Source organism: Mandrillus leucophaeus, unplaced genomic scaffold (genome assembly GCF_000951045.1).
Source record: "Mandrillus leucophaeus isolate KB7577 unplaced genomic scaffold, Mleu.le_1.0 Scaffold1012, whole genome shotgun sequence".
Lineage (NCBI taxonomy): Eukaryota > Metazoa > Chordata > Mammalia > Primates > Cercopithecidae > Mandrillus > Mandrillus leucophaeus.
Window position 1 is genome coordinate 157,668 of NW_012098233.1, and position 16,750 is coordinate 174,417.

The 16,750-nt window shown below is 32.6% G+C and overlaps 1 protein-coding gene across 4 annotated transcripts in view; it reads right to left on the reverse strand.

Moving 5' to 3' along the window:
• COL11A1 (collagen, type XI, alpha 1) overlaps positions 1 to 16,750 on the reverse strand; it is a 241,690-nt gene that overhangs the window by 112,861 nt on the left and 112,079 nt on the right. For all 4 annotated transcript variants that reach the window (XM_011975884.1, XM_011975869.1, XM_011975892.1 and 1 more), the window contains 5 exons: positions 16,115 to 16,168; positions 15,989 to 16,033; positions 9,650 to 9,703; positions 7,776 to 7,883; positions 4,700 to 4,753 (listed from right to left, as the gene is read on the reverse strand). In XM_011975884.1, coding sequence (XP_011831274.1) covers positions 4,700 to 4,753; positions 7,776 to 7,883; positions 9,650 to 9,703; positions 15,989 to 16,033; positions 16,115 to 16,168 — 315 coding nt within the window. The remainder of the gene's footprint in view (positions 1 to 4,699; positions 4,754 to 7,775; positions 7,884 to 9,649; positions 9,704 to 15,988; positions 16,034 to 16,114; positions 16,169 to 16,750) is intronic.

Genomic DNA, 16,750 nt, shown 5'->3' on the forward strand with positions numbered 1-16,750 from the left:
TTTTCAGTCACAAGATGTAATTTATTTTGGAACAGAGTGATTTTCACACAGATGTTAATATTTAAATCAAAAATATAAATTTTAAGATACCATCGTAGTAATTAAAAATGAACTTACAATGACATCTGAAATCCTGGAAGCATTGAAAGCACAAATTGATAAAACATTTTAGTTTTTAACCTTCTGAGTAAATGAACTAATCAAGAATTATTTCATCTCTTGTTATAAAATAGTAATTATAGGACATTTTATAGAAAACGTATTGCAGTGTAAAATTCTTTGTATTTGCTTCAACTCTAAAGAAAAATTCTATTTTCACAAACAGGAATAGTCAAATATCAAAATAGGAATTTTGGAAAATGTTTTTCCTGAGTTAATATTATCATATGTCTATAGTTACCACTTTTGAGTTGAGTATTTTTACACTTTTAAAACTGGATCAATTCATAGACTAAAAACCTTCCTCCACGTTTTCTATTTGGTGTTTGAACACAACTATACCTAGCTGAAAGTCTGTTTCAGACAGTCAGGCATTATAATTCTATTTTTTAGAATTCTGGACATAATATTGAGATTTACGTTAGTTATGCATCAGTTAAACGGATCAGCTAAGTAAGTTTGGTATATTACTTATGCTCATCAAGTATAGATTTTTCTTCTGCAAAGTGAGGGCAATAATACACAACTTACAGGTAATTTGAAATTTGTGGGACTGAAAAAAAATAATGCTTGGTATAAAAATAACAATGATACATAATAAATAATAATTAATGATACATAATAAATTATAATTATTTAAAAATCTAATAAGTTTATAAAAGCACTATTTCATTTACAAATGGCCACATTTTACAGATGGAATACAATGTAATCCCCAATAACCAAATGTCCCATATGATCTTGTACATATACCTAAATTTGTATCTGCTTGTTTATTTGATCATGATTGTGATTAGCTTCCCTCATCACTGTATCATAAAACAGAGAAGATTAGTGTTCACATCCTTGCTGCTCAACTTGTTAATTATGAGACCCTGAAAAGGAATGAGTGGAGGGTTTTCCTGTTTAAACCACCGTACGGATTAAGCGCAATAATACATAAAATGTTTAGCCTCTGCTAGAATACTAGACATCAAATTTTGCAAACTTCCCCATATATTAAGGGAAATATAACAAAGCCTTCTTAGACTTGAATACATTCCTTTCTTTTTTTAATCCACTCACTTGCATTGAAATACCCCTAAAAATAATGTTTCTCCAAGTGATACATGGCTCCTCTGTATCAGAATAATCTAGAGTAATTGCTAAAAATATGGACTGCCAAGGCACACTCCACATCTACTGAAACTGAAACAGACTCTCTGGCAGTGAGGTCCAGGAATCTGCATTTTTAACAACTTCTCGGGGTCACATGAACTATGAAATCTGGGAAGTCTTGAAGCTGTATTCTCAGGCACGTACAGTTAGAATAGCCAGGTGTAGAGTATTACCCACTCACAGGAGGTAACTATTTAGCCCTATTCCCAATTTGAAAGTAGTCAATATTTCACACTTATCAGGAAGGTAAGATGCTATCAATTTGTATTTCCTACACCATGCTATTAAGGCAGGTAAATAAAATTGTAAGTGATGCCCTATGGCAGCTGATAGTCAAAAGAATAACCCGAAGGATGCACTGCTAAGCTGCTTTTTATATCATGTTTTCCTATATGTTTCAATACGTGCCTGTATAGCTAACTTGTGATCAACCTGAGAACAATTGTTAGGATGTGTTAATATTCACATACTGGGGAAAAAAATCTCTGCACATTACATTTTGAAGAGCTCTCAAAATCTCTTTTCTTTCTCTACACAAAATCAGATAGTTACATCTAGCACAGTATTACTATGTGACTATTGCAGGAATTGGACAAATGAGTATAATACAGTATGAATATAGAAATTTTGACAGGGGGGAGACAAATATTCAGTTCTGTCCTAACTAGAAGAGATAACTAAGCATATTTATAGATACTTCATTTAATCAAACAGATATTATGCACCAATTTTGTTTTTCATAAATGTATTTTCTTACCTAGAGTTTCTACTCTAGGAAATTGATAGAAAACACAGAAAATGACCAACCCACCAATTAATCAGTTGAATATATGGAAATGTTATTTTTTTTCCACATACAGAATTATCACCAAAGTATATAATTTCTATGAAAAAGTATTACCTGTTTTTATACAGAAACACACAAAGGCCATAAAGTCAAGTATTAATTGTGAAATTGGCTTGGTCAATAAATGTGAAACTAAAAACGTGAAATTTTTAAAATGCTGTCTGACATATAAAAGTATCCTACTTTAAAATAGATGTCATTTTAGAAACAGCTATCATTTTATAGCACATGTGGTGCTACATCTTTTTAATACCTTTATGGTTTATATTGCTACTAAGAAATTAATATGATGTCAAATTACAGTCCTTAATCTGCTTGAAAGCTACTAAGAAATTAATATGATGTCAAATTACAGTCCTTAATCTGTTTGAAAGAGACTGGTAACGGCATTTCACTTTAGTAAAATAAAAATTTAAATTCATTCAAAATTCATCAGCTTACACATAGGAAAAAAACATGAAGCTATCTTTCATCTTTGATGTCCCAGTCAGTTTTTCATTTTAGAACAGAGAAACTTAAAAGCTTTTTTATCATAGAAATAATAAATGAGCTATGAAAAGAAGCAATATGAAGAAATAAAGAACAAAATTCCAGACATTTCAGTAAAAGGATTAAAAGATGTTAGATACCTCTAGGAGGAAGCATTTCTGTTTATTCTGTTGTATTTTGTTAATAAAAACAATTCAAAGAATACTGATCAGAGAACTTAGGAAAAACCAGAATTTTAAATAAGTTGATAAAATAAAATTCTACTCATTCATGTAATATTGTGACAGTTTCCTATGTTTTTAAATCAAAACAAAACAATTGCAATTTAACTTAATAAATAGATCTAGAATGCATGAAGTGATGTAAGGATAGCTTGAGGTCCTGGATTATACAGTAAATGGCTTTTCTTGCTCTTAATATTTGTGAAAATGCTTGACATTGAAAGGAAGCTAACTGAAAGACAGAGCAGTATGTTAGAGACAATATTTAAATGATAAAAAGTATTAATCAGTGTCCTCAGTACAGCCAGAAAATATTTAAATATGCCCATATTATTTTTAAATTACAGATGGCATAAATCTTATTTTAGAAGGGTTCAAAGGCATTATATTTATCCCCTGCTACTCAAGGAAGGAAATATTTTTTTTTGAAACTCAATGAAAAAAAATTGTAAGAAAAAGCTGTACAGCAAGTCTAAAAGAGTATTATCACGTGGCAACAAGGGAACACAAGGGCATGTGGTTTACATACTCATGGAGAAGGGCGTTTTTGTCTCCCATAATTATATGTGAAACTTATGAATAGATATATGTTTAAGAATGTTACAGAAGCAGGATTTGCCATACCTATTGTGTCTGTTATACCTAAATGGGTCAAACTCAATTAACTGATAGATTGATATAATCTCATGTACATATAATTAAAAGAATGATATACCTGAAACTATCATCATTTCTCTGTCCCCCTCCTGTATCATAACCACTCTGTTATTAATAATCAACATTTACATATTAATTCACTTAAGCTTAATTTAACTACTCAATGCATCAAGGGCATCCTTAACAAAGTTTTATGGTAGGTTTGAGAAAAATTAGTACACTGAGGTAAATATGCATTTTTAAAACCATATTTTTTATACTTAAAATATGTATATTTCAAATAGCCACAAATGAGATGTGAGTGATACAGCGAATTGAGTGGTGGCTCCTCAAAAGTTATATACATATCTAAATCTATGGAACCTGTCAATGTTACCTTACTTAGAAAAAAAAGTCTTGCCAAAGGCTATTAAATCAAGAAAATGAGATCCTCCTGGATTGCCTAGGTGATCCCTAAATCCAGTGGCAAGTGTCCTTATAAGAGACAGAAGAGAAGAAGACACACAGAAAGAAGGCCAGATAAAGAAGTGAATAGAGATTGGAGTCATGAATCCACAAGCCAAGGAATGTCTGGGGCCACCAGAAGCTGGGAGAGGCAAGGACAGATTTTGCACTAGAAACTCTGGAGGCAGTATAGCCCTGCGACACCATGGTTTCATACTTCTGGCCTCCGGAACTGTAAGACAGTGAATTTCTGTTGCTTTAAGTTAATAAGTTTGTGGAGATTTGTTACAGCAACGCTGGAATAAAATACTCATGGAAATGAGGGTAACAGACAGTGTGAAAGATGTATTAATTAAAAAAAGAAAATCAAGTGGTAATATAAACCCTTAGGATAGTAGAAAGGAAATCAAAAGCTATTATCCATCAAATGTCATCCATGTTAAAACTTCCAGATATATTAGGATCGTTCTTGTTCCAATTACAAAGAAGTACTGATTATGCCTTTGTTTCATGACTCCTTCTCCTAAAATATTGCAATCCATAATCACTTAAGTTCTTTGAGCTCCCTGCACTCCAGGTGTCCACACGCTCTATGATTTTCCTTTTGAAATTACTTTTAAGTACTCATCATAATATAGAGATGTTACAAACTGTAAGGTAACCATATGTGATTAATACTGTCTTCACAAAATGTTAATAAACTATAAATATCAAGTTGTTTTACCTTTGGACCTTGTCTTCCCGGATATCCTGGTAATCCTGGAACTCCAAGTTTTCCCTATAGTTATAATATATAATAATCAAAGTAATATTTTAAGTTGAATTAAGTTTACATAATGATTTCAGTATTTTTTCTAAATATTAGAATCACATATTGTACACTCAAAAGGAAGATTTGCAGGTTTTTATCATTATTTACCTTAATTAAGTTTCTTCATGTGAATTAGAAAATTCTTGCTTTGAACATATTTCTAATGTTATAATGTTGCCTAACTTAACCTTTATTATATAAGTGATAGTGCCTTCTTTAGGTACATGAATCCTGAGGTTTTAGAGTACTCTACACTTCTTTGTGAATTATAAAGCATGGTTAAAAATACTCCTAAGCTTTTTCAACATTGAATACTATTTTAAATTAGTTGATGTAACTGGCACAATATTTAGAGTTTATCACTCCAACTAGAGTAAATCTTTTTGATAAAATTATTTCATTTATCCTAGTCTAAATATAAAACAAGGGATCATGAGTTACTTAACTTTTCTTAATGAGTAAGTAAACCTAGATATGCAAAGACATTCAGAATTAAACTTTAAGCCAAATTTCTTCTTTCACTCTAACATGTTGAAATATCTGGACTAATAAACATAATATGTGTTGAGAGCTTTAGCTAATAATGATGGTTTTTGTGGAGTGTTTATTCCTCCAAGCAGATAATCGAATATACTATTTTTTTCCAGTGCAACGAGGTTGCCTTTCAATCTGAAAGTGCTAAAACAAAATTTAAGTTATAATGAAGTCCAACAATGTGTAACAAATACCAGATGGTTTAAAATATTATCCTAAACAATTTACTTCCCTAAAATTTCTCTCTGAACAAAGCATTAATTTAAAAAAAAAAACATGTAGAAAGATAAAAATAAATGAATTGAATAAAATATGTATGTGGAATTTTACCATGCATCCATTTCCTTAACAAGATACTTATAAAAGCATACTTCATTTATAAAATATTATTTACTACTGTCTTAAACATTAGAAAGCATAATGTATCATTTTCAATGTACATTGAACAACTAAAAATGGAAAATAAACACAAGTTCAAATTTGTATGTGCATTGATAAAAGATGAACAGAAGTTTCTAAATAAAAATAAGTATTTTACTAGATGAAACAAGGCAAAAAATTAAAAGTATGGTTTATGACCTTGTTACAGATTGAACTAAAGAGCTGTCCATGTCATGATCAGCATTGCATAGATAAGTAGTCTTTAGATGGAAAATATGCAAACTAACCCTAAGAAGCATACTTACAATGATGTCACCTTGGATATATTATCACAGCTTGTTTTATACCATCAATTTCAAGTTAAGTAAATTATCTAATTCTGATCACAAGCTATTTGTTTTCTTTGTTAATTACCACATTAGAATGTATGGATATACTCTAATTCATTTTAGAGTCATTTTAAAATAAATTCTGGCAGAAAGTTTGCATTTTCAATAGGATGATAGGCAACTTCAATAAACTAACAAATACTAATGAAATGTTACAAAAGGAACTGTGAGGTAGGTTAAGCTCCTGATTTATCACAATAGATTGTGTGACCGTTTACACATGATAGAGCCTAAGAAGACAGGAAGGTACCAGGATACCCTTTTAACCACTAGCGTTGAGCATTTTAAATGAAAAGGTTTAAACGTCTCAAAGGGCCTTGTTTTCCCCTGATCTTTTTCTTCTGCTGCCAAATCACTATAACAGTGTTCGTTAATTTACAATTAGCAATGTTTTTTCAAAGTGTGAAACTGCAGAAGTTTCAAAGTATAAAACCCTATAAGAACTGTCACATTAGATGATTCATAAGGACATGAGGAATTTTCTATTTGTTTATTCTTATTCTCTGTATAATACCTATATCATGTATTTTCTTTCTGAGATACAATGGTTGGGACTCCCATTTGTAATTTTCTTAAATAGCATGAAATTTCTTTATGGCATGTTTGTTGTAGAAAATATAGACATATACATATAGAAAAGGAACCATTTGAATTATACCAGCAAGATATTATTGATATTTTGCTTTAGTGTATATAATGCAATAACATTTGTCATAGGCTGTTCTCATTTTTTTATTTAGCTTCATAGTACATTATCAAAAATTTGGCATGTCACTAAATACTCCATGAAGTCAAATTTCAATGTTGCCTAATATTATATTGCAATATGAATATAATGGTTGCAAATATTTTTGACACAACACATAATGCCCAGTGTCTCTCAAAACAATGAATATTAGAATTATCTGGGGATGTTTTAAAACATATTGATACTTGTGTCAAGCCCAGATTAAAATTAAAATCCCTTGAAGTTGGGCCTGAATACCAGTATTTTTTAATAGACTTATGTGAAATGCATGTTTACGTGGAAAAAATAAAAGATGATTCTACTTGGTCCAAAACCATAAGTAGATTGTCTTTCATTGATAATTTCATCCTTTAATCGTGCATCCTTTAATTCTCAACATCTAATGTGGAAGAACTCTAAAAGTAGCTGATTCTACATGGCCAAGGAGGGCATAGAGGACTAGAAAATAAGGAGAGTAACAAAAGAAGTGTCTATCTCATAATCATACCTCCTAGGAGTATTTAACAGGAATAACAGAATTCTCTATTTAATATAGACATATATATACACACACATATATATGTAGAATATATATACATATATGAAAGAAAAGGAATCATCTGAATTCTATCCACAAGAGATTATTTATATTTTGCTTTAGTGAACATAATGTGATAACATTTGTGATAGACATTTCTTGCTTTTTTAAAAAATTTAACTTCACAGTACATTATAGAAAATTTACCATATCACGAAATACTTTATGAAGGCAAATTTTAATGTTGCCTAATATTACATTGAAATGTAAACGTAATGGTTGCAAATTTAAAATGATAATGAAAAATTTTATCTTTAATGTATTAAGAACTCAATTTCTGACACCAGTTATTGAAAGAATTTAAAATGATGTGAAACATCATTTGCAAGTGTACCGGTGAATTTAAAGTTATTTACCAACCTTTTCTCCTGCTTGACCTGAAGGACCTGGGTCTCCGGTTGGGCCTGCTCGACCTTTCGGGCCTTCAGGGCCATCTTCCCCTCTTGGGCCAATCTGACCAACTTCTCCCTGAGGCACAGAATAACAACATTCTTATGAATGAAAATGAAACTTCTTTACAAAAATTATAACAGTGAAAAAATTATGACAGTGAAGGAGATCTGATTTAACAAATTCCATCTTGCCTTTTACCTTCAAACTGCCCTTGATCATAACAGGGCATGGGGCAAGATAACATTCGGAGAAATATACTTTATAGTTCAAATGATGATATTTCTTCCCCAAACAAATCTGTCTTTATAAACACTAACACAAAACCGCAAGGTTAGAATTATGAGAGGGGTGTGAATCCCACTAAAATGTAGGCATAGTAAAAAATTACCAGCCATTGGTCTGAAATTTATAATTTTTATAACTTCCCTAATTACTCCTGTAAATAAGATTGGCCTGTTGAGGTGTCTTATCAGACTTCTGCATTTGTGACAACCAGCTGACTCCACCCAGACCAATGACTCCTGACTTAACTGGCCCTGTGGTCCCCAGCCAGAAACTGAATCAGAACACAAGGACCATTTTTCCACCCCTCTATGATTGCATCCTCAACCAAGCAGCAGTTCTCATTTCCTAGCCTCCTGCCCACCAAACTATCTTGAAAAAACCCTATCCTCCAAATTTTTGTGGAGGCTAATTTGAGTAATAACAAAATTCCAGTCTCCTATTCAGCCAACTCTATGTGTACAGAAAGAGTCAAATTCTTTCTCTGTTGCAATTCCCCTGTGTTGATAAATAGGCTCTATCTGGGCAGCAGGCAAGATAAACCCATCAGGCAGTTACAAAAATACATTTGGAGATTGAAAGTCATAAATTACAATCTATTGTAAGAGTTTTCAACTTTGGTGTGTTTACTAATGTTTTTGTTCATGACAAAGAGGCTTGAAAGTGACTTCATCAATCATTTCATGTTTAATAAACTGAATACAGTCTGACATTTGAAAATCTACAAAAGTCTAATCCTACCATATATGACACTAAATTGTTTTTAATGCATCTGTGTTGCAGAGAGAGGGAAAAAAATAATAATAAAGATTGGTCAGTAGCTTTGGAAATTACTGTTTGGAACACAAGAAAAATATCTCTATTTTGTACTTGGCTTTTATCTTTAATGTTTAAGAACTTGTATATGGATGCTATTGCCCCCAATCCTGCATGGAGACTTCATTTGTATTTTAGGAAAACAAATATTTTCTATAGAATGCTTCTTTGTTCAGATGTATCAGGTACCAGCATATTAATTAAAAATAAATCTTCCCAATAAAGCATTTAATTTGCATTAGATAACTAATATTTCTGTTTGTTCTCTATAATATATTACTAGAAAAAAACTACTATTTTTACATTCAAAAATTGAACACCACCATATAATGAAAATTCATGAAAGTTGCACACATGTACTTTCCAGGCAGCATAGCTCATTATATATGAACAAAATTTAGAACAAACTTATCAAATTACTTCTAGCAATTTGATCATAACTTTCTAATGTCCTGTGTATAAACAACACTAACACGTGTGTGTGTGTGTGTGTGTGCACGTGTGCACGGGTGCATGTTTATTATGGAACTTACGGAAATATAGCATCTAAAAGACAATTTATACTACACTATCTCCACAAAAGTTAAAATCCCTAAATCTTAGTATAAAAACTTAAATGATTAAAGACTTAGGTGGTACAAACATTTTATTTATCATATGCTTACTATATTTAAAGATAAGCAAAGGAAAATATATATATATATTAAATTTTATGTACTAGTGCACATTTTCTTTATACTTACTCTGTCACCTTTTAGACCCATGTCACCTTTGAATCCTGGAAAACCATCTTCACCCTAAAACATTATAAAAGGAATTGAATAGGAGTTTAATCAGTCCTTTGGAGTAACCTAAAATAGTGCTATAAAAATGTATGTGCTGATAATGAGGGAAAATTATTTTTTAGAAATGTGAATGGTAGTTTTGAAACTTACTCCTCCCTTTTCCAACTCCAGCCCCAGATTCTGATCCCCACTGTCATCTCATTTTTTCACAATTATTGGCTATAAATTACGCTAGGACATTTTTCACAAATATGTTCATTAAATCTTATTTTATGAGGGAAATAACCATTCTCCCATAAAAACGTATATTCTATACTAGTTCAACAAATAAAAAGTAAATATTTAGCCAGGTGTGGTGGTTCACACCTGTAATCCCTGCACTTTAATAGGCTGAGGCAGGAGTTTGAGGCCAGCCCAGGCCACATGGCAAAACCCCAACTCTACAAAAAAAATAAAATAATTTTAAAAAATTAACCAGGTGTGTGGGTGTATGACTATAATCTCAGCCACTAAAAAAGCTGATGTGGGAGGATTGCTTGAGTCCAGGAGGTCAAGGCTGCAGTGGGCCATGATCGTGCTACCGTAGTCAAGCCTGGTGACAGAGCAAGAACTTCTCCCCACAACAACAACAACAACAACAACAAAGAAAAAAAAAAAAAAGGAAACAATTATCATTTTAACTTTGTATTACAAGAGCTCTGGAGTAACAAAATGAATAAAATAATTTTCCCTTAATGTACTAATTTGTGCCTATAAATTTTATATCGTGTATTTTTTATCATGTCCATTAGATAAATGCCTTCTAGCTCAATGTGTTCTGTATCTTACAATCTTCTTTCAGGTAAAATTAATTATATAAAATAGAAATTAATAATATCCTTTACAGGTAGAATTGCTCATTGTAGCACTAAACACACAGAGCAACAATGCTGAAAACGGAGTCACTAAATGAAGAGAGGAGCAATTTGGGCTATGAAAATATTTTCTATCATTCTTATTGAAACCTGGATATTCAAGTAAGTTGCATAAACAACCTTACTATCTTTTAAGTTCAAGAAAACAAATTACTAAGAAATAATCATTCATGTATTCAATAAAATTAATCGAGCAATTCCTCACTCGAAGTGCTGTGGAGTATTTTGAGGTTTTTGTTTTACCAGTAAAATCTAAAAGTGGGCCAGGAGCAGTGGCTCACACCTGTATTCCCAGAACTTTGGGAGGCTGAGGTAGGGGGATCATCTGAGGTAAGGAGTTTGAGACCAGCCTGGCCAACATGGTGAAAGCCTGTCTCTACTAAATATAGAAAAATTAGCCGGGCATGGTGGTGGGTGCCTGTTATCCCAGCTACTCGGGAGGCTGAGGCAGGAGAATTGCTTGAACTTAGGAGGTGGAGGTTGCAGTGAATTGAGATCACTCTGCTGCACTCCCGGCTTGGCAACAGAGGGAGATTCCATCTCAAAAACAAAACAAAACAAAACAAAACAAACAAACAAACAAAACTGAAAGTGGGACATTTGCAGTCATTTTGGCACAAATGAAATAGAAAGGGTGTCCAGAGAAGAACGCCAAAATGATGATAATGACGATGATGTATGGTGCTGGTGGAGGGGGTGGTGAGGCAGGAGGTTAATAGGGAAGGTTTGATGGAGGGGTTGGTATTTCAGTTGGCAGAAATGGATTTGATTTGAGAATTTCAGAAAAGAACATTTTGGGCTGTGTATGAAAACAAATCTAGGAAGGGTAGGCACAAATATCTCCACATCTTGCTGCCAAAATGGCCTCTTTAAAATACATAATTGGTCACATCAATTTTTACTTTAAAATATCCTAGTGGTATCAAATTCCTAATAATCAATATAAGGCACCTCCCTTCACCACATGATCTAGCCCTTCTTTACCTCGTCAGTCTTTTGTCTTGAATTTCTCCTAAAATTAACCTCTCCATCTCGTGGCCTTCGCTGAATAATTATTATCCCAACAATATGCCATCCTGCATTTTCTAGATCATAGGTTGCTTTCCTTCTACTAAATGGCCGAACACAAGAATCCTGCCGAATTAACCTGTGAGTCTCCAGCGCCGAACATATTTTGGACCTTCAGTAACCACAATGTTCAAGAAACATTCACTAAATGCCTCAGTGTGAGTTTAGCAAGGTATATTAAAGTCCAGAAAATACCATATACTGGGTACTTATGAATATGAGACCTAATCCTGGAAAAAGAGATTCAAACTGTTATCTTGCATACTCGAAGAACTCTAGCATGCCTGGGATTTTCTTTTTTCCAAGAGAAAACTATGCCATTTTCACCATCCTGCCCATAAAGTGGCCTCGTAAGGAGCAGGATGCTTTCTGTACTGAATGTGATTGGGCAATGGCAGAGGCTTAAGAGCTGAGAATGACCACTGAACTTGCTACTGACAACTGTCTTCATTATCTTCTCCCTAGAGAAAAACATAATTACACAGTTGCCATGCTTAGTTTACAGAACACTGCACTATATGTCTAAAAATCACTTATAGTTTTTACAGAGTTTTATTTTTTATTTCTCTTTAAAGTGAGAACTCAGTCTACGGGGAGGCTATTTTTCTCATGTCTTAGTTTTCAACATGTTCATGTTAAAAAAAACAATTAGATGATTCAATTAGGTATTTCCTTACAACAAATGTCATTTTTTAACAAGTGACATATCAAGTTATTAAGATTTCTAGTACTAAAATAATCAGACAAGGAAAAAAAAAGAAGAAAACATAGATTTAGAAGATGTATAAAAGTGGAATTCATCTATGCCATCTAATTTATTGAGCTGTGTTGCTCCAGGCTTAAGACACAAATCTGAGGCTAAAAAAATGGAGAATTTTAATCATAATTTGAGTATTAACTTGCTATTTCACCTTTGGTTAACAATTAACATCATAATTTTTAACAACTTTCCATTTTCTTCTATCCCTTATGAGATAAATGATCAATTATCTTGAATACTCAGAAAAATGAAATGAATAAGGCATATTAATAATTCATCAGGACTTAATCCTTCATAGAGTTCAAAAATATGGAGAATTCTTACCATTAAAAAATTCTACTAACATTTATACAAAATTTCTCTAAATCTATAATTTAGAAAACTAAATCATAATCTATAATAAGACATAATTTACTACTTGATTGGTATATTAGAATAAAAGGTATAGCTGAAAATATCTTTAAAATTTTTTAGGAAATTGTCTTTATTTTATAGACTTCAAATGAGGCTGAGACAAAGTAACTAGGAAAACTATAACAAGAACCCAGAACTTTTGGTTCCCAATTTAAAATTTCAGTTATTTTCCTCTCTATATACTTGCATCTTCTGAGACTATACACCCTCAAAACAATGAGCAATTGTTAAGATGTTTTCCTACACACAAAAAAATGTATCTTATTTCTTTTTTCCTGTATGGCTTTGTCCTCACATATATCTAGTCATGTATAATTTTATTTGCCTCTGTCACTTTGCAACTCTTCGACAAGTTTCAGCAGTTAACAACATCCCCATCCCACTCAGGCACTTTTCTTTTAAACACTGCCTAGCCCCTCTAAACATCCTTGATGGGGACTCATTCCAGAGAAAAACATTTGCATTGTTACTTACATTTCTTAACAAGACAAATTCTAAACAGAGACATTATTTTTAATATAGGCAACCTACAAATTACATGTTAAACCCTACCTGACTCACCACTGTGCTCATTTGTCAATTCAGTGAGACACTATAGTCTTCTCTTGGTATCTAAGGGTGATTGATTCCAGGACCCTAACCCAACTTCCTATATCAAAATCTGTGGATGTTCCAGTTCTTGAAATAAAATGCTATAGTATTTATTTATAGCCTGCTCACATCCTCCTCCTTTACACTTTAAATCACCTCTAGATTACTTATAATACCTAAATTTAAATACTATTTAAATAGCTGCTATATTGTTTTTTAAATTTGTATTATTGTATATTGTTACACTGTATTTTTTTGACAGGGTCTCAGTCTGTCATTCTGGCTGGAGTACAGTAGCTTAATCATGGCTTGTTGCAGCCTTGACCTCCTGAGCTCAAGCAACTCTCCCTCCTCAGCCTCCCAAGTAGGTGGGACCACAGGTGCACATCACTACAAAATTTTTAAAAAAATTTTATAGAGATGAGGTCTCACTCTTTTGCCCAGGCTAGTCTTGAACTACTGGACTTAAATAATTCTCCTGCCTTAAACTCTTAATGTGTTGGAATTATAAGCATGTGCCACTGTGCCCAGTCATATTGTAATTTTTAATTTAATTTTTTTGTTTTTCAAGTATCCTTGATCTGTGGTTTATTGAATCCATGTGTGCAGAACCCATAGGGAGAGCCAACTGGTACTCCAAAGTTCATCTAGGTGATCAGGATGAACTGAGATTACCATTAAGTAGGTAAGCTAGTGTGAAATGCATGGCCTTTTTCATACAATGAATCTGACAACATAGTTGCTTACTTTTAGTATGTAACAGCAGCTTTTTTCAGATAAAGTATAATGGATATAATAAATTCGTCCCTTTTTGTTACCCATTTCCTATTGGTACCACATCCACACATAAGCCTTTTGATAATATTGTAACTATGAAAATAAATTACTGTCCTTGAAAAAATATTAGCATTTGAAATAATTTGGATATTTACCCACCCAAATCTCATGTTGAAATGTAATCCCCAACGTTGAAAGCGGAACCTGGTCGGGGGTGATATGACCATGGGGGTGGATTTCTCATGAATGGTTTAGCACCATCTCCTTGATGCTGTTCTCCAGATAGTAAGTGCGTTCTCAGGAGATTTGATTGCTTCAAAGCATGTGGCACCTTCTTCACCCCTCCTGCTCCTGCTCCCAGCATGTAGGATGCCAGTGCCCTCTTTGCTTCCCACTGGAAGCTTCCTGAGGACTTCTAAGAAGTAGATGCCATCATGCTTCCTGTACAGCCTGCACAATCATGAGCCAATTAAACCTCTTTTATTATAAATTACCCAGTCTCTGGTATTTCTTTATAGCAGTGCAAGAACAGTCTAATAGAGTATGATGTTATGAGTATGATATTAGCAATAGTTAATATCCATGTATATCTCACCAAACCTACCAACATTTATACTATGCAACTATGTGTTGTTTTAACTTTGCATGAACATTGTAGTAAGAATTAATTCAATACCGATTCTGAGTATATTAGTCTGCTTTTACACTGCTATAAAGATACTACCTGATATTGGTTAATTTATAAGGGAAAGAGTTTTAATTGACTTACAGTTCTGCATGGCTGGGAAAGTCTCAGAAAACTTACGATCATGGTAGAAGGCAAAGAAGAAACAAGTACCTTCTTCACAAGATAGAGGAGAAAAAGAAAGAAAGAAAGGAGAAGCACCAGACACTTATCAAACAACCAGATCTTGTTAAGAACACACTCACTATCAGGAGAATATCATGAGGGAAACCGCCCCCATGATCTCATGACCTCCCACCATGTACCTCCCTAGACAGTGGGAATTCCAATTTGGATTAGAATTCAAGAGGAGATTTGGGTGGGCACACAGCTAAACTCTAACACTGAGTAATGCCATTCCCGTTGCATTTCATCATAATCTTTGAAGGATTTGGGGCTCTGCACTCCTATTAAATGTATCCTTGAAAAAAATCTGAATGTCATGTTCTTCAGCAAAAGCGAATTATCTATAAATTCCCTATAAAAAATGCCATATTCATTCATAGTTTTAGGTACATTATTTCATTCACTTCTGCCTGGTTTTAATTTTTATTTCTCTCTTTTTAACACTATTGATTTGTGTGTAATATTATATAGAAAGACTTCCTCTTTCCCCAACGGATTTAGTGTACTTCTAACTCTCCTGTTTTGTGCTGAATTTATTTATACATTTTGGGGATTTCAGCAGGGAAAAAAGGAATAAACACTCATATGTTATGCATCTAACTGGACACCATCTAAATCCTGTAGCAAATCCATTCCTAAAGCCAACCCTATGATTTACAAAACTTAAGCACATGTTTAAAAAAACATGCAGAATTAATTATCTTATGTAACATAATTTAGTTTCTGTTCTAGTATTTAACCCTCATCACAAGATACAAGACATTGTTTTTAAGCTGTGAGGATAAAGGGTACAAAATTATACCAGCATTGTGTAGCATGTAAGTAATCACTCAATATATTCAAGAAACAAAATGTCTGTTGAATAAATTTAAATGTTAACATAATATACAGAAATTAAAACCACCTAAACAATCATATTTTACCTTTTCACCTTTAGATCCCTTGAGACCTCTGACACCATCTGCTCCCTGTGGAATAAATTAGAAGTATCAAATGACTAAAATATTTCACATTGAAAGTGTATAATGTGAAAACAATTTAACACTTACCTTGACTCCTCGGGGGCCAGGGTAGCCAATAGGACCTTGTGGACCAGGAGGACCCTGAAATATATTAATTACCACTTATATGTATAATAAATTGAAAGTGCTAATCATTTACATACTGTAATTTTACCAAATCATCTATAAGGATATGGTTTTTTCTACTGCTAATATTTGATAAAGATTTTTTGGTAGTTTACTCTTTGTTTCTACAATCAGATATGATGAAAAAAAAACATGTAACTAGCACTATTCACTCCAAATGTATTATGTCATATATTCATTCTAAAAATATGATACTGAAATGGACTAATAAGGCAAATCTTATAAGCATGTAAAATAATGTAAACAATTCAAAAATTAATAATTTGATTTTTAACCTAAAATATGCTATACTGAAAGTCTGTAATAGTTATTGAAAAACTAACAAGATTGATAATTTCAAATAGAAAATTATAAATTAGTAGCATTCACTTCATCAAGTATATAATCAAAATTATATATCTTCCACAGCTGGTTTTACTTCTCTAGTCTATCTACATAAAATGTTCTATAAATCATAATTTATAATTTCTGCAGTAATGCTGAAATTTTAATGCTGTTTTAAAAGAATTCAAAACAAATGTAAACAAAATGATCCTA